Source organism: Aythya marila (assembly GCF_965140915.1).
Source record: "Aythya marila genome assembly, chromosome: 2".
NCBI classification, from domain to species: Eukaryota; Metazoa; Chordata; class Aves; order Anseriformes; family Anatidae; genus Aythya; species Aythya marila.
Genome location: NC_139043.1, coordinates 111,694,366 through 111,721,881, shown reverse-complemented (window position 1 = coordinate 111,721,881; position 27,516 = coordinate 111,694,366). Strand labels below are relative to the sequence as shown.

General features: G+C 41.6%; 1 protein-coding gene across 6 annotated transcripts in view; it reads right to left on the bottom strand.

Moving 5' to 3' along the window:
- Positions 1-25,907, bottom strand: part of NOL4 (nucleolar protein 4) — a gene marked incomplete at its 5' end in the record, with an annotated part of 192,084 nt that extends 166,177 nt beyond the window's left edge. For all 6 annotated transcript variants that reach the window (XM_082754281.1, XM_082754283.1, XM_082754280.1 and 3 more), the window contains one exon: positions 25,641-25,907. In XM_082754281.1, the coding sequence (XP_082610407.1) occupies positions 25,641-25,907 (267 nt within the window). The remainder of the gene's footprint in view (positions 1-25,640) is intronic.
- Between the last annotated feature and the right edge of the window lie 1,609 nt (positions 25,908-27,516).

The following is a 27,516-nucleotide window of genomic DNA, read 5'->3' as shown; positions in this document are numbered from 1 at the left end:
ATTTGAATTTAGCTATAATTCACCAATGAATTCTTCATTTTAAACAAGAGAATTATAGATTATTATATTATCCTTATAGAGGAGAATTCCTGATCTTACACTGCTTCCAAGTAATTTGTGCAGAAGTCTATATTTAAAACGACAAAGTGAAAACCATTTCTTTTTTATATACATGTAATATTTACCAGATTGTATTATTTCCTGTTCTCTGAAGGATGCTGTCTGTTTTCTAGTGAGTTAGTTTTCTATTAGAGCTAATTAAGTTTTGTCTTTGAAATCTTTTTTTTTTTTTCTTTTCTTTTTATCTTCATTACATTTCTGAAAATATTCAATAGATTTCACTTGCCCTTTACAAACCCTTTGTTCTGTAAGCAGCTGAGATGTACTACATTTAGCTAGGACAGGAAGGATAACCAAACAGAGGAGGAGTGTAACATAGCCAAATATCATCTGAACTTTTTGCTTGAGCTCACATTCATGATCTAAGTTTTAATACACTTATTCCCTCTTGGTGATTCATTATAGGACTAATGAGGAACAGAATTTTCTATAATTGTGTGAATTCTAAGAAATGGCTCTTTTTAAGCTTAAAAAACAGCCCAGGCTTCAGTTCTACCAAGAAACATGATGAAAGTGTGTGAAAATTTGTCCTATTACACTAATCTGTTATTCTTTGACTGAAAGTAAAACTGAACATAGAGGTAATTATTAGGATAGCTATAAAATATGATTTCTCCTAGCGAAGCAACAAAAAAAAAAAAAAAATAGAAAAAAGTTCAAATATGTTATTGTGAGTAGTAATTTTTCTGTATCTATTCAATTGTACTAAAAAAAAAAAAAAAAAAAAAAAAAAGTAAATATATCATCAGGCTAAAGGCCCAAAAGAGAAGGACAGCAAGCTATCAAAGCAGAAGTGACCATGAGTAGTACAAATACTGAAATGACAGTCTCTTTAAACACTTTTTCATGTGTATGTGCTCTTCATACGTTTTATGTAACAATTATAAATTGTTAACAAACTGTTAACAGCTACCTGAAGACTTTTACAGAGTAGATAGCTAGAAGTTTAGCAGGGTAACTGCCGTCTCAGTCTTACACTGAAGCTGGAAGGGTCATCTGCTACTTGTGGATATTTTGAAGATAGGGGACTTCAGCTCCCCAGTCTGACAGTTCAGCACATTGCATACTAATTTCTATGAGACTTTGTTTCTAAAAGTTACTAGAAATGACAGTATATGCAAAACTTAGCTTTATTTTTGTCTTGGAGCAGTTCTTGGTATCTATATAGCACTTCTGTGAGAATAGTTATGATTGTTTGTCCCAAATAAGTTTACCAGGATAAAACAACTAATTCTCTTCTAATATTTTTTGACTTTAGGGGATATTAAAATTAATGGGGTTTGGTCCTAGATTGGTCCTGTTTGATATGTTTTTGTTTTTTTTTATTATTTTTCTAAATTACAAACTCTGGCATTGTCATCAGCTCAGCAAAAAGAAATGGTAAAGCTACTAACTGAATATTAACTTTTAACTTTCCTTTGATGTTTCAAAAATTGCATAATTATATTTTAAAATGTGCTACAGGTATTCAAGCAGTAGGGGAATGCAATGTAGATCTATAATGCCACCTTTTTTCAGACTGATGAAATGCAACTACTGTGTGCCAAAAGTAACCTAACACTGAAGTGAAGTTTAAATGATGACAACTCATTACCCAAAAGTGCTGCCTGTGAAATTAAATGTGTATTTTTGAATTATATTCCAAATACTCATAATTGTCTGATATAAGGGTGTTCCCAGGGGGAGCTTTTTAAATAAATAATGTGATATGTATGTGCCAAGAGTTACATACTGTAATCAGGTTCCAGGAGGATACCACACCACAGATCAACATTGTTTAGTGACAAAACTTAAAATGATAATAATAATAAATTGCTTTAAAAGCCTGGCTAAAATACTTCAAAAAGTCAGGGGAATGAGATGGATCAGAAGACTGCTAATAGGATATAGTGTTATTGTGTCTGGATCTCTGGGTTCAACTCCAGCAAGGGCTTTTGTCCCTTAAACTTGTTTCCACCTGCTCTGTACTGCAAGGAATAACCCTGGGGTGGCTGGGAGATGAAGTGGGTGACCTAATCTCTCCCATCTATGTTTCTGCAACAGCTGTTCACTTGCTTATACAAAATGAGTTCATGGTCTCAGCGCAGCTCCCAGAGGACAGCTGTCTCCATCACCAAAACCACCGCTACAACAGACCATTAGGTGCCATTAATTGGTAACCTCATTAGCAACATCAGTAAAGGCACTGGGGATCAAATTTTCAGCTGCACTGGTGCTGCACAGGCAGTTTATGGTAGGGACGGATGAGAAAACATTAGCAGCTTTACATCACCCACACAAAACCTTGGTTCTGGTACAACCCAGGCGCCGATTCAGCAAGTTCATTCGCAAAGCAAAGCACAGAATAAGGAGAGCTGTCCCCAGCCCCAGTGCCTAAGGGGACAGGAGCCTCCAGCATACATCATGCTCCACACAGGGGCTGTTGCTCTGTTTGCATTACCAATACACTGCCCACACTAGGAGAAAGCTGCTTGCTTGAGGGGAGCAAAGAGATATTTCTGAGATAGGAATTTTGGAGTACAAGCTAACAGTTTCTGCTGGAGGTGCCCGTAGATTTCTGCAAGGACTAATGGCCAGGGATTACGAAGGGCTTGCTGTAATTACGCAGGTAATGTTACCTGATCAGGGATACAGGCCTTCACTCACTCAGCTGTCAGGTTAGTGCAAAACTGAATTCACGGGGCTGTGCATGACACTCTATTTCTGTCTGCACATAGACGGTTTTAGAGGTAGCAGTATTACAGCCCTGATGAGCTAGAAGCACAAGCAAGGAACTGTAGGGAGAATTAGGCTCCCACCAGGTCTGAAACAGAAGTAGCAAATGTCATGTCAGATATTGGCAATAAGTTTTCAGTGTAGCCAGCAAATGTCGTGAACAAATATCCAACAATGATTTTCAGGAAAATTCATTATGAGGGTTGCAAAAGTTACCGCTCCAAAAATGCATTTATAAAACTCTACTCCTGTGTCAGACCTGAGGGAGGGCTTGTGCACTCAAAAGTGCACATCAGACTAAATTAGTTGGTAAATAGAGAATATTGCTGTTTTTATAATAGTTGTTAATGTGTGTGCATTTGTGTGTGCAGATCAGATTTTACAAAATGAAATGACCTCAGCAGATTTGCATGGGGCTCTATAACAACTTATTTGTAGGCTTGATCTTCAATTAAATTACATTTGCCTAATTCAATTCTTTTTTTTTTACTCCTACAACAGCACTTTTCTCTCCTGGGTAACCTAGGCAAGAGCAGGCGCCAGATGCAAAACCCTACGTTTCTGTGAGAAAGCACTGCTGCAGACAGATCATTTACACCAATTTTTCTCCTTTTTTTCCTCCTCCATTCCCTAACTGTAAACAAAATCTACAGCATGAAGAGGCCAATCCTTGCCAGCAGAAGCAAGTTTTGAAAAACACTGTGCAGCCATATGTTCAGCCCTGACCAGCACGATCGTTAGGAGGCTGACATCTGCAGATGGAGGGTTCATATCACCATTCAGCAGAAACATGCTGCTACTGTACACTGAAGTCAATGTTAGCCAGACTTTGCTCAGGATAAATGCTCAGCACTGGCCTGCAATATCACCATGTCGATTAATTTTTGCTACAGCTACACATGCAAAATATATATCTAAAAAGAAACTAAGAAAAAAATGGTGGCAGTGACTGAAAAATGGAGCCTTTACAACCCCTTTTGGTAATCCTGTTTAAAGAACATTTTTCTGTATCAAATGTTACCTTGAAGCTGTTTGGGTATTAGAATAACACTTGCCAATGATGAACCTTCACGAAAGCCCACCAAATTCTCTTTGGCCGGTGGGGTTATGCACTAGGAGAATACAACCACATAAAACGGTCTCCCTAACTTCTTTCAAGACCCAGAAGACTCAGTTTTTCTCCAAATAAACTCTTTGAACAATTTCGTCAATAATCACTATAAGAATATAAGCCTTCCTCGCCTTACTTAATGTCCTTCTGAAAGCAGTGAGATTACTCTACTTAATGTTAGTGGGAGTGATATCAGTTCTTCTTAGAGAAGCTTTAAGATAAAATGCATTTTCCCCACTATTTTTTGCTGTTTCTCCCCCTTGTTCTTCTCTTAGTCTAGCTGCTGCACCTCATGCACTCCAAACACTATTTTTCAGGGCTTAAAACAGATTTATGGTCAGCAATTTCCACAGGGACTGTGTGCATGTTCTCTCAGGCATGCTCAGGCACCGCTCATCGGAGGGCAGGGAATCAAAAGCCGTGTCTGTTCTGCCACTGGCAATGAAATTCAGTGGGTTCATGCTTGCTCTGTCCTTCCTTCGGGCCTTTATTCCAATGCAGTCACCTTCTTCGAAAGCCTAGGCTTGAAATGACATGCCTCTATTTGAATTTTCTTGTATATATTTGGTAACCTTACCTAATATGCACAGGTATCATCGCCTGTAAAAACAGGAGAGTTGACTGGAAGTATTTTTTTTTTTTTTCCTTTGATTCTGAAATGGACATAGATCTCTGAACTGCAAATTCCAAGTAGAAAGGGGTTGGATTTTCAGTTACGTGAATTTTCCTCAGAACATTTCCCTGCATTGAATCTGGAACAATTCTAAGCAGCAAACAGTTCAAAACATCAGTAATTGCAAATTGAAACCTTGAATTTGTAAATGCTGTTTTACTGGGTAAAGAGTGGGTTTTTTCCTCTCTTTTTTTTTTTAGTGAAGACAAGAGGTACACCCCAACTCTGATCATTAACAATACTGAGCACCATCCCTTTTCTTTTTTTAAAGAGAATTAAAGAAATATGTAGATAATGAAGGAAAACATTACTTCCTCAACAGTACTTCTAAATATTCAATCGAATAAGCAGGTAACAAGATTTCCCCAATATTTGATGCATGAGAGAAGATAGGAAATTGGAGTATTTGCAAGTTAAAGACTCCCTATTAATCAAACGCTTGCAAGTCTCTGCCCTAATCTACGCATGCCCACAAATTTACTACTGTAAGTATTGCTTTGTATGCTGATGTTAGTATACGTAAAGCACAGTTGATGAAAGAAAAGGAAAGATGCAGATGAAACAGTCTGCTCTGTATAATTAAAGTTCATGATTATTCTTTCAAATCTGTAACAGTTAATATGCAAACTATAAGGATCTTCATAATTATTAGTACAACTCTGTGCAACAAAACACAAACCCAGCACTATATTAACTTTTTTTTTTTTTCTTCGAGCATGTATCCTTAACTGCATTTGCTTTCTTTATACAAAAAGAATAAAGTTATAAATTTCTCAGCTGTTTACCAGAACAGGAAGAAAAAGTTGAAACATAGCATTAGAATTCAATTATGTATTAAATACAGTATAATGATTATATTATTCATCAGGTTCACTAGAATTCAGTGCTCTGTCTCCTAATATCTTAGTTTAAACTAGTCTGTTCAAACTGAAGCAAAACCATAATTCACCAATATTAAGTAACTTGCCCATTTTCTCGCTCTTCTGTGTATACTGGCAATATTAAGATAATGGGATACAGCACTCGGATGTGTTCAATAATAATAATGATAATAATGTTTCTCTTCCTCTCATTATGTACACATGTTGTGTACAGCCTGACTGATTGATACAGCCATCCACCCTAGAGCCGGCTGTAATTCGTGGTTTAGCTTGCAATGTGCTATGGGATTTCTTGAATTGAATAGTACTATACAAACTCAGGGATATTACAGATGAAAGAAAAATCATCTGGTCACTTGGCCCATTCCCCTAAGGTATAGGGATTGTCTCCTACTGTTTATGATCTACTTTCTTCAGTCATGTTTTAAATGTCTTTTCTGAGGTAACATTCATCACTTCATCTGAGAGGCTGTCTTACAGACCAGCAGAGGTAAATGCAGAATCGTTGGCTGAGCCTACAACAACAGCCTGCTACAAAATGTTTGCAAACTGCTGTGCCACCATGCCTTAGTTACGTTCACTTGGAAGACAGACACTATAAGAACACTCCCTAGGACTCATTCGGGGGCAGTCTCAGTGTCATACAAGATCACATCCACGGAGAAAGTCAGCAAGGGCCTCTCGGTGGCAGTGAGAAATCAGTGATCACCTCCCCAGGGCTCTGCCACAGCTCCCAATCCCTGCTGTGCTCCTACAGCTGCCAAAAAAAAAAAAAAAAAAAAAAAAAAAACAAAAAAAAACCACTTCCCTTCTTCCCTTGTAAGGGGTCCAGAAAATTACTAATTATTTCTTCTAGAATATAATAACATAATTCAAAATCCCATTGAAGACTCACATTGATTGTAATATACTATGACTCAAGCTCCCAAGTTGTTCTATTCTTTGTAAATCTTGCTCTGTCTGCAAAGGACTAGGGACACACTGTCAGCACTTTCAGCCTCTCAGCAAAGCTGATACAAATAAAAAGGGAGATCACAGTTTCACACCCATGTTCGAGATGGCAAAGGGTTTAAGGCTTCAAATCAAGGAGAGCCAACATCTATTTTCGTCTTGGTGACAACATAAATGATAACATTTTTTATTCTGTAGAGCAAAATGTTATCAAGAATGGAATTTGAAAGTGAGACCTTTTGTTTCTTTCTGCAACAATTCAACATTAAACTTCATGTTCTGAGACACTGCTGCGCCTACAGAAAGCTGCAGCTTGCTTTCCTCAAACCTTCACCTTCTCCTTTAATCAGGCTTGCTCCTTCCTGGACTACGTTTCCCAAGACACATTGCAGAAGGAGATCATGTGTATCCTGAAACATTTAGTAAAATCAAGGATGCCAATGTAGTAGGAAATTTTGTATCACATCCCTCTCTTTGTAAATACATTGCGCCCACTCATTTGCTTGCACTTTATAGCAATCACTAACTTCAAATATCCTAAAAGGCTTTGCAGCACTTGCACCAACAGATGGAGTCAGCTGTGTGGACTGAATATGTACTGTATCTACATCACTTATGCCCTGTCTGCTCTAAGAAATACACTGTTATGTTACTGATGAATCACACCTGCTACCCAAGCCACATACAAGGCCAGATCTCCCTCGCTAAGAAAACTAAATGCAAAATCCTACTTCTACAGTGGCCAAAGAGGCATGGGTCACCAAAAAGACGTTAAAAAGACCACACAGACAAGCCCTGCTCTGCTCTTGCAAATAGCCTATTACGGTACTACATGTTGAGTGCTACAGATTTTAAAAGGAAATGACACAGTAATTTCCCATCAAATCAAATCATTTCCAGCATAACTTTTCATTGGGGGGATTCTGCATGTATCCTGGCATTTGTTTTCTGGGGAGACATCAGGCACAGCTGCACGTCTGGTAAATATGTGTATTTGTTTTTTATGTATGCGTGTGTGTGAAATTAAATTCAATCTGATTTAATAATATGTTACTGGCATGGCAGGCTGGCTAGCCATTGCCTAAGAAGAGCTAACAGACCCTTGAGGTAGCTGTCAGCAGCTGGTACAATGCGTTTAGGGTGGGGTTTCATTCTGTATCTGGGGTTTTATCCCTTCTATCTATTTGCCAACATTTCCTATCTTGCTCAGTCATTTTTAACAGGAATCTACCATCTGAAGGTACTTCACAACACAATGCCATCATTTCACTCTCTTTCTCCCAGGGTCAGGAGATCTTTCTCATCAGGCTTTTTGAGAGACTTATTTTATGATTTCTGATATTAAAAAAAAAATATATCTTTCTGAAACTCCCTCACATTTTGGATGATGAAACAAAAAGGGCTGCTTCATTTCATTTCTTCCTGTTAAATTTTCTGCTCAGCTGCTCCCTTCTCTCTTTTTCTATTTGTTGTTGCTGTTTTGTTTTGGTTTTTGGTTGGTTGGTTGGTTAGTTTGCTTTGCTTTGTTGTTTTCTTTTTTCTTTTTCTGTCTCCTTGTGTTTCCACTTCTAGGTCATGGGCATTCCTTTTTCACTCAGTGTACCTGCCTCTGCTCTGATTATTCACCAAAATACAATAAATAAATAAAACTATTAAGATGATACAGCATCCAGTCTAGTGTCCTATTGTTTGTCTTCATCCTTTCTAGACATCAGTTATATTGGGTTTCATGAGTTATTAGAGAAAAAGAACCGTTATGTTCATCTTACTCTAATACTAGATATAACTCAAGCTGCATAAATTCTTGTGTGCTATTGATGTAGGTACTGTAGCAAATTATTTGGATTTTTTGGTCCCTCACAAGTCAAGTTATTAGAACTACAAAGCCCAAGAAGTAAAGCAGTGATGTTGCTTTCATATATGATCCTCCCATGATCCCAGGGTTGCAGCAGAAGGAACTTGGTTGAGATGGCACCTGAGAAGTATGCTCTTCAATAAGCCATTTACCAGAGTGCTCTCCTTCTCCAGAGCCTTTCTGTATGCAGCGTAGTCATGCAACTTTTTTCAAATAATGCTTTTACAATCTGATTTTTAAACTTCAAAACCTGAAGCTTCTAGACTCTCCTATTATGAAGCTGAGCTTTACATAATTTAAGATGCATTCAGTGTTCCTATCTATGTAATTAAATTTTAGACTGTTTTTGTTAATTTGAACACCTTCTGAATCTTTTTTTCAAACAGCTTACTAAGCATTATGTTGAAATAATTTGACTGAAACTATATCCTTTGTTTTCTCATCTTTCATGCTGATGGCCTTTGCTTTAAGAATAATTATTTAACTTGTATTTGAAGCATTAAAAATTATTGAGATAGGGTAAGGAAAATCCTGAAATTGGTCTGAAAAATCTTCTGATTTAGGAAACAAACTGTTGATTTCTAAGTATACAGGGTCCACTTGGGACTTTTGCAGGCTTTAAAGTCAAATTTCCCTAACAGCAGCCTGCTGACCATTCATGGCTTGCAAACCAACAGTATCAGTTTCTACTGATACCACAGTATCGGTAGAATTCTGGAACCGTGCTATCCACTAGCAGGTTATACACTCATCAGTCAAAAGATTGATAATGAAATACCCCGGGTCCTTGAGAGATCTTGAGAACTGACAGGAAGCTGTTGCTAAGATTGACAATCTCTTCTATACAGCTAGGAGGATTACTAAAAGATTTTTGCCTGTTTTCCTCTTTTCCTTTTTTTTTTTTTTTTTAACACAAAAGTAGAATTTTCACATGAGCATTTGACTGTAGATGTGATTTTTCAAGAAAAATGACAAACACCATGGGACTCACAAAGAAATTGTAACAGTTGATAACACTCCCTTTTAAAGCTATTTTAACAACTGTAAAGGAAGAGAAAGCTTCCTGCTCTTTTGTAGATGAACATCTTTAGGATACAGATGGGGTTTTGTGGTTAGTTTCTCACAAAGGAATTCAATGTTATTTTCACGGGTGATGCTATTATTGGTCAGGTGCTTTACTATCCTTTTAGGTCTCAGCTGTGCTCCATTGAAGACAATGGGAGTCCTCCAGCTGTATTTGATGACACACAAACCACCATTTATTGAAGCTGATAAAAAAATAGTTTCTGTATACTACTGCTGGAAGAGAAACCTCTCTGGTACCCAGGGCTATGGCCATTCCTGCTACCCATCCCCTCTGGGCTGCCCCATCCAGCTGTGTGGAGGAAGGGACTTGCAGAGGGGCAGACCTGACTTCAGGCTGATTAATAACTGCACGTCAGAGACTTGAGATCGCATTTTCACATCTCAACCACATGCAAGCATTTTTATTGCCCATAACAGCCCATTTAGCACCTCGAGGGCCATAAGTTCAGCAACACTACCCTTCAGCGATAGGTGTAACTCCATCCTGCGCTATACGCCATACAGCTATGTACACACTGCAAAAGACCACCAGGGTTTGTAGCTAAGAGGTGTCCCGAGTGCCGGGTTCGAGCACAAGCAGCAAGCGAGAGCAAACACTGGCAGTGACAGTGGTGCAAGGTGGTCACCCCCTGCACCTCTAGCCATGCCAGCCATGGCACATCACTGCCGACAGGGCGTATTTGTAGCTGCCGCGCTGCTGGGCAGCCAGACATCTGCCAGCAAGGTCTCATGTGGCATCACGCCACGGTACGGTGGATTTACTAGGGGATGCAGGCCTTGCTGCCAAAGATAAGGGCTTCCCGACATCAAACCGCTCACCCCTGGATGTCTGCGGGTGCGAGGAGGAGAACCAAGCCCCCCGGGGGCAGCCGGGGTCCCTCAGAGCAGCCATCTGAGCTGACATTTTCCCTCAGCCGCTCGGCTGCTGGCAGCTGGCCCTGCAGTTAACAGGCAGCAGGGGCCCAGCCGTGACCTTTGGGTCTGGGGGATGGCAGCTGGGGCCCTGCTGGCACCCTACAGCACCCCACAGCACCCTGCGGAGCCCGGCGGGGGGGCTGAGAGGCCGCCCAGGTGCAGCCGCAGCCCGTCGCCATGGGAACGGGAGGGAGGGAGGGAGATGGCGGAGGGCGCCGCGGCCGTGCCCGCTGCTCCCCCCCTCCCTGCCTGCCGCGAGTGGGCGTGAGGGGCGGGTGTGCATGAGTGTGTGTGAGTGTGTGAGTGTGTGAGTGAGCGTGTCCCGGAGGTATTGCACTGTTACTATAGGAACCGGCAGGGATAGAGCGGGGGGAGCGGTGGTGGGGCGGCCGCGCCCTCTCCCTGCTCTCAAACCCCCCCTCCCCGTGCCCTCGATGCCAGCCCCGGCCATGGATCCAGGCACGGAGCCGGGGATGGAGGAGGAGGAGGGCGATGAAGAGGAAGAAAATGCCTCCCCCCAGCCCCGAGGGGCAGCCGGGGTGGGGGGGTGGGCGAGAAGAAGAAAAAAATAATAATAATAACATAAAAAATAAAATAATAAAAACGACAAAAAAAAAAAAAAAAACACCCTGTGGTGGTTGTTTACTGTACCATATGGCTGCAGGGGGAGGGGTGGAGGAAATGTCTGCCGGTTGCTGAACCGGTGCACTCATTATGTCCGATGGAGTCACAGTCACTCGCGTCGCGCCTCGCCTCGCCGGTGCACAATATCAAAGCTTTCCCCCCCAGTTTCCCCCAAAATGCCAGCCCCGATTTGGGGCATGGTAACTCTTCCTCTCAGCCACCACTAGAGACAGAGATTTTGGGGTACAGCGTGCCCCAAAGCCCCAGAGGCTCTGCTTTGAGCATCAGTGCGAGCTGATCAAGGCCTCACCAGGAGCAAGACACAGCGAGCTGGCGGCTCCTGGAGAGCGGGCACACCAGCAGTACAAATGCTCTTCCTTCCCCGAAGCCTGTGCCTCTCTCTGCCAAAACCTGTGCAGATCTTTTGTTTGTGTGACGCATGGGATGCAGCTCGGTTTTGAATCCACGCTGCCATACATGAAACGCAAAAGGAAAATGAAAAAAAAAAAAATGCTGCCAGTGTATTTTTCAGTTTGTTTCAGGGTGAAAAGCTGATCCATCTCAGGGCGTTGCGGAGGAGAGGGATGGGTCACAATGGGCAGTTCCTGCCATCGGTGCCACAGAGAGACCTGTGCTGATGAACACAGTTTCTCCCGTGAGGCAGCACTTCATTTCGGAGGCACACAGGGTGCATCCTGTCTCTGGAGAGCTTTCTCGGCCAGGGCCAGTGGAATGGCTTTGAAACAGCTTATGCCTTTCTCTCCATGATTCATAAGACAGGTGCTGAACCTCTGTATTATTAGAGAGATAAAATCCACAAACTATGGTGTCTGAGAATATCCAACTATACTGCTATCCATATTACCTTGTGAAACAGAAGTATTTATTTTTTACAGCATGGTTTGCTACTTAAAAGACCGATCCCGTTACTATTGTAGTCAGTGGGATTTTGATATTGGCTGTAGCAGGAACAGTTTTTGCCTTTAAAATGGTCTATTTCACATTATTATGGTAATGTCATTCAGTAATTCTTAAAATCAGTCTTCCTGGTCTCGGACATTTGAAAACATTAAGCTACAAATTATTTCAGCTCAACTTATTCACCACATTTCTGCTCATGTCATGTCCAAAGTTTTGTTTAGATAAATAAGATAGATAACTTATTGCTCCAGATGGTTGTGGGTGGATTGAACCTAATAGGTTCTCCAGTTACATGTTTTTGAGTTTTTATTTATTTATTTATTTATTTATTTATTTATTTATTCTGATTTTACAGAAGCCTACTTTTAGAAACCCATTTGTAGATCTCCTCTTGTACACAGCTTAGACTGCATTTGGTTGCTCACCAAAATAGCGTGCCTTCCAAAGAAAGATTAAAAATATTAAAATGCAGCCAGCACAGTGAGTGGTTCAGTTCAGCTGATGTTACACAAATGTGCTGATCCTACTGCCCATAGATAATATACATTTGAATCTTGGCACCTGCCATCAGATTGGAATTCAGAATGAGAAACAGCAGGCCTTGACGTCTGGAAATAAAGGCAACATAAGGAAAAAAAATGTTCTGTGCCTATTAGTAAATAATAATCTCCAGCAGCAGAGACAAATGATAAGGATTAAAGAAAATGTGTAGCTCTGCAGACATCAGATAGATATTGGGGCTATTATACAATAGTGAACATACTCACATTAACATTGCGAGGAATAGCCAGCACCTATTCATTAGTTGCATATTTGTATAAAGACAAGCTTTTTAGAGTCTAGCAACATTCTGTTTAGCTACTTTCTACTGTATCATTTCTGTGATACTCATTAAATTAAATGTTGACTAACAAGATCCAATTTGAAATGTATACTGGGGAAAATACACAGAATTTGTTTTAAATTCTGCTGAAATGAAATTTCAGTGAAAAAAATGCAATAAAAAAGTAATCTGATTCATCTTCGACACATTTTCCAGGCAGTTTGAATTGTTAGGCGATTAGTATCTTAAGGTTGTTCTGTATTTATAGGTGGTCAACAGGTATGCTTAGTGACATAAATACTGATTTTAAATATCAGTAGTTGTCTTATTACCAAATTAACAGAAATCATCATCCTTATTTTACCTAGTTTATTTCATTAGTTTTATTATTGCTATTGTGAAATTTGTAATATGCATTTTCCAAGCTGATTTTACTTTCCCCAGCCTCCACCTCTCCCAAAGCTGACTTACTTTCATTAGGATGAGCTCACAGGGAGCTATTAAGTGAAAGTTTGTTTATCCGCTATTTGCTTTAACACTTTACCACATTTGTTCTCTCATCTCGCTTTTCTTTCAGTCTTATTAGAAGCAGCTCTTCTCTAATGTAAATATAGTTCAAAGAGACACAGAAAAGGGAAAGAGATCTGAATTCTCCCCATAGTACTTGTCCTAATGCAAAATCCATAGAAACGGGAGAATATTTAAAAACAATCAAACAAACTACCTCAACAGCATGACTGAGGATAAGCATATGGGTTGCATATGTTTAGTTGGGGAGGGGAAAGGATGAGAGATACACACTTGTAATGTTCTTAAATATATGGAGAGTTTAAAAGTCTAAGAACAGGCTCCTTCCCTGATTTCTGCAGTGGAGAGCTGTCTGGGGTGATGAGCACAGCCCCAGCATTGCAGAAGGTTGTATCACAACCAAGGAGGTAGGGGTAGCTTGTTTCTAGCAGTATTTACAGCTGGCATTGGCCTTGCTGGAATTAAGCCTTCATATATACTTTTATAAGCTTTAGAAACACATTTATACATTTATCAAACACTGGTCCATAATATTGAAATATGTTATGGTATAAAGGGTTAGCTGGCATAGGTAAATTATTATTTAAAAATGGAGGAGCTTTGTTTGGGCATATCCTGTTGCAAACCCAGCCACTGCCACCCAACCCAGAGTTATGGACTGGCCAGGGCATTGAACACACAAGGCAGGAGCTTTTTGGGTGGGTTTCTTCCCCGGGCACCAGCCACTATAAAGCCTAAGCATCACTGAAGGACTGCATTGTGCCTTTGAAACAGGGGCATCGTCTTTGTGCCAAAAAATATGTTTCACAGGCCTTCTGCTTGTCATGTCCCACAAGGGGATTTTATCCTGTGCCATTTAGGATGACAGAATTGGTCCTTCATAGCTCTTGGATTTCACCAGCTTGACTCCTTCTAGCTTCCTACAGCTACAGATTTTCAGCTCTTTTGTAGGTCTGGTAGATCACTCTTTGGATCCACCAGACAAATTGCTAATTCACTTTGAATATTTTCACACAACCTTCTACACTGAGCATTGTTTATTTGCCTGCTTTCAAGCAAACATGATAAAAGCAAATTTGTCAAAATTTTTGAAGTTTGTTTAACTGAAAATTTTCCTGACTTAACATCTATTAAGAATCAAATTTATATTATAAATAAATAAATAAATAATAAATAAAAATCAGGTAATTACCTGTAAATTTATTAATGTTCAAAGGTAAATAGCAGAGAAGGCACAGTTCATTAGAATTCTATTAATTAACATGTTCTACTTACTGCTACTAATAAAATTTGACCTGCTTTCTCCTATTTAAGAATGCTTTTTGTTTATTTGTTTTAACACCATTTTTGAAAGCAGCTCTTTTGGTTCAAGCTGAAAATGTAGGATTCAAGTAGGAATACAGGTGAAAGAATATTTTCAGTTCCACCTTTTCCTCAATGTCAATCTTGCCAAAATTGGGCTGATTTGAAGAGAATAACATTAGAATTTGCTATACTGAAAGGCAACAAAAAAGAAAGGAAGTAATTTTATTTTAACCATCTTTATTTAGTTCTAGAACTAGCTTAATTTCTATTGTTTTGTTATTTGCTTTGGCATAAATATAACTCCCTGACAGCTCACCATATGCCAAACCTATCTCTGAGTTACACCAAAACAATGATAACCAGGCATTTTGCACTGGTGGAACAAAGTGGAGGATTTGGGTAGGTTTTCCAAAAAAAAATAAAAAAGTGTCACAGTCCACTGAGTTTACAATATACATCTCTTTGAGAAGTTCTGTTTTTTGCTGATGTATCCATGCAGAACTTACTACTCTGACTCCTTGTGGGATAGTCCAGATTTGAGACAAAAAGGGGTAACTAGAATGGGGTCTGTCTGAACTACAGGTTTTAGATGGATGCCTGGCATTGGAATAGAGTATTCAGCAAAAGAAGGCTGAGCTGTTTGCTCACTCCAGACAGAGTTCTTCAGTATTATGACAACTGTGGCTGTGGGCCTTTACTGAACTCTCAGAATATAAAAAGATAAAGGTTATCCAAAAATGTCATTAAATATATATATATATGACTGTGTAGATTAAGGAAGAAGAGAATGAGTTACATTCTTTATTTTCTTCCACTGCTGCTTCTTGAGACTTGCAGTGGGACAAGTCACCTAATTAGCTGTATGCCATTCTTACCGGTCAGGCTGGTCAAAAGCAAAATCTTTCAGAAATTTTATTCACCTGAATGAGCCAATTCCTCTCATATTTGCAATTAATTCTCTAATAATTCTGTTGTGTTTTTTTCCTTCCACTTTTCTTCCCACTACAGTAAGAGTTTGCTAATAATTGCAACAATAACTAAAGAAAAAATGTTTGCACAAGTAGGCAAAAATATGGAGGTGAAATCAACATGTTTCTGCTCATCACAGGTAGGGTAAAATGGAAAATGGAGGCAGTTGATTGCAAACTTTCCATCCAAATCACTGCAATCTCATGCACTGATCCACACAGGATAGTGCTGGAGCTCTGAAATTTGACCATCTCCTTCCTTCTTCCAGGGTAGTAACATCCCTACAGCAACAAGCCATAGAAAATGCTGCTGTCAAAGTGACCAACAAACCATCTAGTCCAAGTCTCCAAGGGAATCCGTAAAAGATGTTTCAGAGTAATCAGCAAATAAACAAATAAATCCCTAAGCAAAATACGATGCATCTAATTGCATTGTACAATAATAACCAAATTATTTTCCTCTGCTAGCTTCAACCAACATAAGAAAACATGCCTAAAACTTGCTAATACAACTAGACGTGAAGCAAGAGCAGAAAGGTTGAGACCATCAGCAATACGAAAATTCAGTACAAAGGGGAAGGGCATGGGAAAATGCTGGGATTTCACTGCACTCTACGGGTCTTTCCTCGTGTTGACCATATGGGCTGGAACGTGATTAACCCCGATAAATTCTGTATGGAACCATGCACAGAGAGCTGCAGCATAACACCAGGTAACTGCAAGGTGCTTTGCTGCAGGTAAGTGCCATCAGCAGTGCTGGTGCTCCCAGGGGAACAGAAGAAGGGCAGAAACATGACCTTGTCCTCACTTCTGCTGGGGCCAGCAAAGCTGAATGGACATAAAGAGCATACTGCATCCTTACAAGAATCATGGAGCTATCACTCTCTTGTAAAATCCTTGGAAGAGATTTTGGCTGAAGTGGTCAGAGTTTCTCCTGAGGCTGCAGTGACCTTCCAACCCCAATACTAAAGGCAGTAAAACAATGGCCTAGCCTTGAATTTCCCTTTTAAGATAGTTGTCAAAAATCTTACTAGAATGGAATAGGATTAAAAAGGGTGGGTGCAGAATTTTCTTTCTGTTGTTCATCAGTGTTTACACCGCACCACTTCTCTCAGCTTTTCTCTACCTTTTTGTATCTTTTATGTGCATTCTATTTTTCTATTTTTTTTCTATTTTTCTATTGTGTATTTTTTTCTTAATGTTCATCTTTCTGTGTGGTATAACCAATTAAAATGCATTTCATTCAGAAGTACCCCTTTTCTTTAATTAGCTCGGTTACCTTCCCCGGACCTTTCATCTGTCTTGACCTTTTGGAGATGAAGCAAATGCACTAAGCATGTTATTAAAGGCAAGGACATATCATTTAATTAATGAGAAGAATAAGTTTTCAATATCATTCTCTATACCTTTCCCAATGATGATTTTCATTGCCCCTGCTATGCTTATTGAAGATATTCGCTTATTGATTTGTTTGAAATTATTCCTAAATATTTCCCTTGAGATGTTATGCTAAATCTATACAGTTTAAATGTGATTGAAAAGCTTGAAATCTTCCACTCCTTTCAAAAAGCTAGTGTTACAATGGCATAAAATGTAAATTATCTGGCAATGGTCTGCAGGGAGTTCTGCCTGCCATGATTTCTCCTTTTGTCCTTTGTTATGATATTTCTATTTTCCTTCCCAATCCTTCCTTGACTTGCTTAACCTAATTAATTTGCATCTCTGTCCAGTGTTGAAACCTCTTTATTTGTCTGGGTTTTATCTGTATACTTCATATATATCCATGTGTATGCACATTGGACTGCATTTGTATAGTTCTTGCTCTCTTCCTATGGTTTCACAACTTTTCACCAGCTTTAGGTTGTCATCACTGCCAAAGTAAAGTCACTATCAGACTATTTTCATTTCAGAAAGAAACCAGAAGAAAATTTTAATTTGAAAATGATTTTTAAAAGACTTCCAAATATGATAGGTAAGAGGAACGTAACGGACCCTTCCAAAATCTAAACTAGTTACACCAACCAGATAGTTCATATCAACACTTAACAACTCTAATTTCAATGATTTTCTTAATGATTTATTTTTCTGGTGTTGAAATATGTTTCACTGGTCTGTTATTTCTACCAACTATATTCCCCACTTTTTTTTCCTCTTTCTAATAGATTTTTCTAATTATTCCAACATCATCACCATATATAGTGGGAAATTATATATTTTCATAATATTTTGGTTATTTCATTCTTGAATTAATTATTAATTCTGGTGATGTACTGCAATTTAGTATCTCAATTCACCGTCATCTTTTTCTTTATTTCTTTTCTTTATTTCTGACAATTATTCAGTTTCATCACCCAAGAAATGTAAACCCAGAATAGGTATTTCGTCAGAGAAGATATCAACTGAATAATGAAATTTTGTGAAAACTTTTCATCCTGTTTGATTGTCTTTTCTGTCTGCTGAAACCTTTGGCCATGCCTTAGCTGTTCTTCTCTTGATGTATCAAATAGTCGTGTAATTACTTACTTGTTATTTATCTATTGGGTCAGGATAATAACCATTAATTAATTCAAAAGTCTGATTTCTCACGTGCCAAGACAATGCTTCTTTACCCTACAAATAGGTCATGATTTAGTGGTAGCCACTTCAGATCTGAGTCTGCCTTAAACAAAAGTCCTCTACAAAATCAGTTGGTTGTACTGCTAGTGCTATGTATAAGTCTGTAGGCAACTATGAGAGACTTATTAATTTAAAATTTGTATGGTGAGTTACAGCTGTATGTTATTTAAGCACAAGTGATCTCAACTGCTTTTTTTTTCTTTTTAATACAGTCAAAATATTATAGTATCCATCCCTTATTGTATTAAAATCTTTGGGGTAAGAAAATTTACAAAACCTTCAGACACACAGGCCTTGTTAGAATATAAGATATATAACCTCTCGTTTCCTAGAGAAGCCTAATTACAGCTTCTCAAGTCAAAAAGGCTGAATAAGTTTCATCCTAGGCTCAAATAGGTCATTTAATAAAAATTGCCCTTCCGAGTCTACACAGAATATTTATGCCAAAAAAAAAAAAAAAAAATCTTTCCTTGAGGTTCAGTCTGCCATAGATCAGATTTATTGTGTAAAATGTTCACTACAGATAGCCCTTAAATTGACAAGCATCCACAAATACAACTAAATGGTTCAAATCCTACAATTCAATTTCAGCAACTAGCTCTAATCCCTGCACATGCACACAGTAAATGTGAGGTCGTGCAGGTTGCAAAATCATTGAATAAGCAGTTAGAAGCCTGAACAACTACCTTTGCTTAAGGTGATCATCTGTAAGGAAATCCATTGTATCTGGAAGAATGTCCAATGCCATAACTTGTAGCAAGTCTTTCTTGCCTACCTGGATATTTTATGTTCACAAGCGATTAAAGTATACCTCGCTAGTGGAAATGTAAAATTGTTTGGATCATCTATTTAAGCAGAACAGAAAGGTAATTTAAGAAAGCTACAGGAATCACATTCACTGATTCTGCAGGGCAATGCCAAAAACTCCCATGCACCAGCAAATATCATCTCCTCATGAGTTTTTAAAGCCAGAGAGACTTCTGGCAGATCAAAAATAACATATACATGAGCAAAACACCTTTTACATCCTGTAAAACTCTACTCATTTTGGGTGCTGTGTTGACCAGGGTCACCTCCTCAACAAAGGAAAAAAGGATTCCTGTGATGCTCTGCAGTGCATGGGAGGCTGCAGAATCTGGTAGGATCCGCCTGGAGATTCATGTTTTCTGGCACGCAATCTCATGATCTTTCTCCAAATTTAACTCATTTACATCTCTCTTCAATATCTGCCCTGATTGTGTTGTTCCTCTTTTACCAGCAAGCTCTCAACAGCTGTATCATGTGTACTGGGGAAAATCAGGACCCAAATCACTTCCATTAGACCAAGACCAACAGCTGCTAGTTGCCTCCTCCAACAGCAGACCAAACCTCATGGTTTGATTTGAGCCCATTTTAATTTGTTTCCATTGAGTGAAATTAAATTTGAATCATTAACTCTGACAGAGCCTTCTTCCAATGTTCATGATAAGCGCTCTCTATATGAAGTCTTTCTGGGTATTTATGTGTAGTCTCTCCAGATTGCATCTCCTCTCTCTCTGGAGCATTGAACAAGGACAATGCTGAACACCCCAGAAGTTAGGGAAAGAAACAAACTATCAGCATTAAAAGATCAGATGACACACCATTATGTTGTACCTATGCGTATCAGCCCATTTGAGCAGTAGCCTGCTGAAAAGTGTCTTCTTACCACTCACTGATCACACAGCCATGCAGCTACAGAAACAATACTTGCTACCTTTGAAGACAGTCACCATGCAAGTGTCTGAAACAGTCTCTACCACGTTGCATAGAGGCTGAATCCAGTGCAGCTTCCCTAGCAAGAGGCTACTGAAGTACAGAAAACATGCAAGTCCATTGTCACCTCAGTCTTCTCAGCAAGGTTCCACAGCAGCATGAATATTAAAGTAGAAGCGTTTATTCTGGATCACTCGGGAGACTTGGAATCATAAAATCATAGAATATCTCTAGTTGGAAGGGACCCTTAAGGATCATTGAGTCTAACTCCTTGGGTTTTCACGCTACAACCCTGGCCATTAGCAGGTGATAGCTATGGTGAATCTGTTGTCCTCTCCCTCACTGTATGCATTACTGTACAGGGTGGATATATCAGTAGCAGTTTTTGTTTTGGTATTTACTAGCGTTACAGAAGAAGCACTTCAAAATAATCCCTTTTTAAAAATTTGCTCTCTTTTGCTCACGTTTCTTTGGAAAATTCTTGCTCAACATTGTTACCATGAAATCTCAAATCCTCCTCTCTCCTTGCCTCTCTGTCACACACAAACACGTGTGTGGAGATAGCATCTTACATATGGCCACTAACATTTTTTTCAGTTTCAGGACGGAGCTATTCTCCTTATTCAGGAACACTGAGCTGAATGCCTACATTAAGAGTTGCCAACTAAACCGGTTTTGTTCCATCTGCTATGACCATTTTCCAGCACTATCTGTCTGATTCACCAGCCTCCTTCCCCACGGAGTCCATTGGGAGATCTGAAAACAGCAGGACAGAGGCTGCGGGTAACCGGGGAAGGTGAAGCTCTGGAGACCTGAACTGGGAAAATGCGGCTGGCAGATAAACGGGACGGATACTGCAGGGCTTGAATACAGCTGCTGAGCCTGGAAGGTGCATTTAACACGACTGTAAACTACTGCAGAACCGTACCCTGGGACAAATTACTGCTCACCCTCACATCACCTTTCTGTGGTGCTTGCTTCCATTATGCATTGGCAGTTCAGCAGGCTACAGAACTACCAATATATATTCGAGAAAGCCTTTTATTAATTTTTGATATTGTTGGCTACAAAAGCAGAAAGAAATGCAACGAGACAAAGCTTTGTATTTTCAGATTGCTATAAAATGCCCCCAAATAATGACCATAATTTAAAATGCAAGATAATTTAAAGCACCATATTTTGACATATAGCTATTTTATAGAGTGATCTGTTTCTTATATTTTATTGTTCATAAGCAAAGTAATTTATATAAAATCAAATGAACCATAAACTCATACGCCCATCCACAATTCTTCACCACTAACAGAACAAGAGACGGGCTGGGATACACCCTGTTCCTCAGAACTGACTGGCCTATAATTTGTAAGCCCTAAATCCTGTAATCAGATTGAGTGGTACAGCCCTACATGCGTAGAGAGCCTCCCTGTTCTGCTCGCGGCTATCCAAGAGGTACCAGATCCTGCTGGGGGATCTGAAGATTGAACTAAACTGAACAAAATTTGTTTTCTGAATGGAAGTCCATTCTATGCTTATAGTTGGAAAATATAAAAGAAGGCATGGGAAAAATCGTATATTAGGCTTGGGATTTCATTAAGGTCTGCGGAGTTGTTCCAAATTAAAAACGACATAAAAGCAATCTAAGCATGGCATTTGAAGTTATATTCTGCTAGTTTGCTCATTGCACATTCTTTATCAGAGCCATATCTCACAATCAGTTTAGTCCTTCTTTTTTAAATAGAAGTTCTGCCTAACACCTGCCGATACAGCTTGGGCCATTATTTCGTAACTTATGTTTAAGTCAAGCTTGATTTTAGGAGCCATATTGATATCCATTGAAGACATAAAGCAAGAGAAAAAAGCAGTGGTGAGAATAAATTTGTTTTCCAGTTGGCAATCAAAAAATAATTCCAGTTAAAGAACTATGCAGAAAATACACACACAAAAAAATCCACCATAAAAATCGTCTATACAGTTTGAAAAGATACTATGCTGGTAATATTAGCTCCACACCTCCTCATGGGTTGTGGGTACCAACCAGCAAAACTCGATAGCAATTGCTGTCAGCCATTTGGCATATTTGTTGGCTTAGCACGTTTATACAGCGTGTCTAGGCTAGGCATCAGCTCACGATTCGCATACAGCAGAGCTTGGGCATAATGAAAGAAAACGCGCGGCAGTAACAGTAGAGATCTGAAAAGTTGCAGAAGTGAGATGTTCACCGAGTTGCACATACAAATAGCGTGCTGTGTGCTGTCCCACTCTGGACCTAAAATGGCTGTTTTGCAGGGGATGTTGTTGCTTGGTGACCAACAGTGCATCTCCTAGGCCACAGAGGGATGTGAACATTCAGGAATTGATTTGTTCGTGTTGCTCTTGAGGAGACCATACCCAAAAATAGATTAAGCCGGCACATAATCATCTATGCACTCTCCTTGCTGGCATGCTTAAACTTCATATTTAAGGCAGGCCTTTGATTTTGACTTACTTACCATCCGGGCAAGGAAAAAGCAGAACAAAACCTAGCATGCTACTGTCCACAGAACAGGAAAGTAGACCAAGCCTCAGCTAGTGTGAGGCTGCAAGATACCCTTGCTTCAATTAAGTCTGTGTTGTACATCTAGCCTGTTCCGGTGCAACCTCCCAGTTGCTATCAGGCTCTCTTCCTTTCATTAGAATCAAGTAGTTAATTAGCCCCAGCCTGTCCTCTCTCCTTCTCTCTTTCCCTTTAACGCAACAGTAATGATGTCTAATTACCAGCAGCAGTGGATTACAGCACCATCAGGAGCAAATCTCTCTGGCTGACAGCAAAGCTGAGCAGCAAATCTTAAAGCTTCAAGGAGAAAATAATTCCTACCAAACTATTTGAATATTATTTGCTTGTTTTTGACCAGCTTGTGACTTTAGAGTCCAACTTGTAATTTCATCCATCCTGTTATTGCAGAGGGAGCGCTCATGCTGCCAGCAGTGATTAATTTTAAATTGAAATTACTTTTACCTCTATGGTGAGATCAAGTGATGCACAGAAGAGGGAGAGGACAAGGGAGGGAATCACAGTTTGGGGACCTGTTACCAGTTGCGTCTCTCTCCAGACAAGCTCAACTGTACGTGATAACAGCAAGAAAAAAAATAACAGACCCGGTACGTGGGGATGTCTCTAAATGATCATAAATTAATAAACTCTTAACTAATTAGTAAGAGTCAAAGAAATGAGAGAACGGGCTTTAAAGGCTTACCAACAGTTGCTGTCCTGTGAAAAGCCAGTGTTTTCCCCAGTAACACCATTTCAGGCTGGGTGAAATCCTGCCCCTGCCTAAGTCAATAGGAGCTTTGGCACTGGGAGAGGGGCTGCACCCCTGCTCCATACCATGGGGCATTTCAGAGCACCCAGCACCTGGCACACGTTGCCCCTGCCCTAGCAGCAGTTCACACATGTAATTGCCACGCTACAGATCAACAGAAATACCTCCTCTGCCTTTTTGGATAGCAACACCAGCTTCATGTTTCCAGGAGGGCATTTGTTTCTCAGAGCTACCTGCAGTGTAAGAGTGCTGAGTACAGCCTCTTCTCATTTCTGCTGGACAAAGGATCTGTGCTGGACAGCAGAAGGAAAGAGGGAGTTTTTTCCTAAATACAAGACCATTCCCATAACGAGTTTTATGTCCTTGTTCAACTAATGTGCTTGTATTCTGAAAATGCTTACAAATATTTCATGATAACTTTCCTTCCTTGTATTTACGATGATGCCTGCTTGGTTGCTTTAAATATCTAAGACAATTATTTCTATACAAATACGAATACATATATGCATTTATAGGGACATTCACTAATATTCACAGCTGAGGGTATGATCCTCCAAATGAACAAAGGTAAGACCAGCAAGGCACTCAACCTCTCACTGAAATCTCCAATGGAATAATGGGAAAAGAAAAAAAAAAAAAAAAAAAAAAAAAAGAAAAAAAAAAAAAGACCTGAAAATAAAATTTAAAAAGGAATTCAAGGAGGTACTCCAAGCTCTCATGGCCAGGCAAAGGTGGGAGAAAATAAATAGGTTGATCATCAGTGAGTCTTGTGTCTCAGAGACCCAGAAGAGACCTTAATTTTTAAATTCTACCTCATAAAAGTAACGATAGCCTTTTTATTTAGCAGGGTAGTCAGCATAATTTCACTCATAAAAACACTGAATTTGCTTACAGTTTTGAACTTGCAGTGAAAAGAACAGTCTTAGGAATAAAAGGTCTTGCCTGCTGGCTCCTTGCAATTATTATCCCAGGAAGCAGAGAAGATATTAAAAAATTCCAGCCTAAATGGAGACTTTTTGTTTTGGACAACTTTTACTTAACTTCCGTTTGTTGTCAAATTGCAAGGAAAAATAAATTTGGTCTAGGGTGCCTGCTGGGGTCCGAGATTAACCATCAGTCACCTAACTGTCGGACAGACACCCGCCGAATTACCCGGCTCTATAGGCACACCTAGAACGCCTTGGCGAATCAAAGCCACAGAAGGGGGACAAGCTCCCTCCAGCGCTTCCCCTTCGCTCTCGGTCTTCATATTCATAACCTCCTCCAAAGGGATCCCGCACCTCAGCCTACCCATGGCCAGGAAGCGATGGTGGCAAGGGGCCCCATCTCACCAGGCCCAGGGAATGCCCAGCTCGGTGCCCTGGGCGAAGCAGGCAGCAGCAGATTTCCCCAGCAGCCTACGTCACGGCCAGGCCCAGAACGCTTTCCCGAGCAGCCCCCTTCGCTGCGCCACCCACCAGCCTCCCCGGCGGGTCAGGATAAGCTGCCACTGCAAATAAAAAAGAGAGCGGTGCTCACCCGAGCCCAGCGCCCAAGCCGGAATATTTTTAATTGCCGGGTTTCCTTTCTCAGCTGCTCCCCCCCTCACCCCCCCACCGCCCCAGACACAGACAAAAGAAGCTTAGCTTGCGTGACCCGGAGCACAAGAAGTAAGAATAACGAGTTCAATAGGCAAAACCTACTTGGAGCCAACAGTTCCCATCTTCTCACATAGGAGAATCTGTAGCCTCTGCCACCGCCGAGCATAATAACCCTGCCGCTGTCAGACTCGCGCCGGGCTCCGCAGCTCCGGAGCCTGCCGGGGGATGCCACGCTACCGTATGGCATCGGTGGAGTTTGGGCTTTATGGCTGCGAGACTCGCGCAATCCCAGGAAGAGTAACAAAATAGAGCGTGCGGTCATGTGCGAGCCCATCTCCCTTTGTTGAGCATCCTCTCCCCGCCGCCGCCAGCATCCGAGCCGCGCTCCGGAGCCAGCGAGGCGCGTTCCCCCCTGCTCGGCGTCTCGAGGGCTGCGGTCTAACAATAAATAAATTATATATATATATATATATATATATAAAGGGAAGGAAAAAAAAAAAAAAAAAAAAAAGCAGGCGAAAGCCCCGCTCTCCCGGGGAAACCCCCCCGGAGCAGGCAGAGGGGCTTTGTGCCAGCTGCCTGCCCCGCACAATGGCCGGGGCCGGCGGCGGGACAAAAGCCGGGGCCGGGCCCGCAGCCCCGACCCGCACGGCCACCGGGGGCACCGGGACACCAGCGGGGACACCAGCGGGGACACCACCGGGCACCGGCGGCGGCGAGCCGGCGGGGTGTGTTTGGTGCGCGCTCGCTTTAAATAAAAGGACCACAAAGAGCTCGGCGGTGTCTAATGTGACAGGCAAACGCAACATGGTGATGATGACTTGGGGGAAGAGGGAGGAAGGAGCCAACTGTGGCTGCGGCTCCCCCTTTGCCTCTCGCTCCCGGAGCGGGCTGCAGCGGCCGACATAGAACAAGGAAGACAATTCTCTACTAACCGTGGTTTTGACTGGCACGTACAGCACTTGCTTCCCTCCTCCAGCACCACCACTGACCTCGTCCGAGTTGCCGAGCTGGAAGCCTTTAGATTTGACCCAGAATTTGAATTTGGCGTTATCCGTCGAGCTCGACTCGGAGCCGTTCAGGAGCTGGACGATCCGCTCGTATTTTTTACGGGTCACCGTCTTGGTTTTCCCCGAGTCCCCGTAAGTCCTGAGGCACCAGTCCTGAAACTGCCGGTACATGTCCCGCTCGCCGCTCTCCATCGTCTCCCGGTGCCCGCGCGCGCCCCCGCGCACCCCCGCGGACACGCGCGCCCCCCGCGGGCCGGGCCCGGCCGCGCTCGGCACCTGTGTGCGCCCCGCAGCGCGCAGCCCCCGCCGGGGGAGGGACGGCACCGAGGTCCCGGCGCAGGCAGGCAGAGCCCGGCTGCTTTTCTTTTTTTTCTTTTTTTTTTTTTTGTGTGTGTGTGTGTGTGGTGGGGCTGCTCCGGGCGGGGGAGAGCCGGGGGGGCCGGGAGGGGGGTGGGGGGCAGCGGTCGGTTCGGTGGAGTGGCGAGGTTCTCCTCTTTTTTTGTGTGTTTTTTGATTTTTTTTTTATTATAATTGTTATTATTGGACTGAAGCGGGGCTGGCTGGTGGAGGCTCCTCTTCTCCTTCCTCCCCCGGTACGTGCTCAGTCCCTTCAATAATCGCGCGAGGCAGGACTATCCCGCTGGCTCCGGCAGCCTCTCCTCGCCCGGAGAGGGTTCGGGCGGATAAATAATTAAAATCCCATCCCTCGGCTCAGCGAGGAGAAAAGGAAATATTGACTCGGGTCCTTCTTCTTCTCCACGCATCAGCTGCGCCCGGATTCACCCTGGATAGCGCAGGTGAAGGGGAAAAAATAAAATATAGATATATATATAAAAAAAAAAAATAGCAAGAAGAAAAAAAAAAAAAATCCCACCCTCCTCCTCCAGCCCGGCAGCCTTCTGGAAGGCTTTCTGTCTCTGTCCTGGCGGGCTGTGCCTCTCCCTAAAGCAGCCCCGCCGCGCAGGATGGAGGCAGCACTGAAGGGCAAGCTGCTCTCCTCGCTCCCCCTTTATTCCAGGGCTGGGCAAAACCGCCTTACATCTCCCTGCTCCGGGCATGAAGGTGCTGGAAAGAAAGAAAGTTCTTACCTGCTATTTTTCTAAGCCTAATACATCCGATCCACGTTTTAAGTGCATATATTTCTATTTTTAATATTTTTTTTTTTTGTAATTTTTTTTTTGTAACGGTCTGTGAGCATCTCACTTCCTCCTGTTCAGTCCCATTGAATTTTCGATGCCTTTTTAGGAATTTTCCTCAATTTATTTACTCTGCCATCCCAGCAGATGGAGGAGGAAAAAAAAAAAAAAAAAAAAAAAAAAAGGAAAAAACAAACAGCCAGATATCTAGGAGACAGGCTCGGGTGTCGGACCGGAGGAGAGCGAGCTCAGTCCCAGGAGGATGCTGAAGGCAAGGAGGCGGCTCTCGGGTGCTGTGCCAGGGCAGTGATGGTGCTCCCATGCAGGACTCCTCGGCTGCGGGGGATCCTCTGCTCTCCGTGCTCAGCCGGCTGCGAGGCTTCCAAGTAAGTTTGCGTGCGGATGCAGAGCAGACCCCCTTTTTTATTATTATTATTATAAAGGAGGGGGACGAAGAAAAAAAAAAATCTTGATTTTTTTTTTTTTTTTCCCCGTTTTGCCACAGTTTCAGCTCACGCCGGGCAGGACATCCCCTGCGCTTCCTCTCCGCGTCGCCTCTCCGCGGCCGCGCCCGCCCGAGCCTCCCGCATCCAGGGCCGGGCCGGGCCGGGCTGAACCGAGCCGGGCCGGGCCGAGCAGGGCTGAGCCGAGCCGGGCCGGGCTAA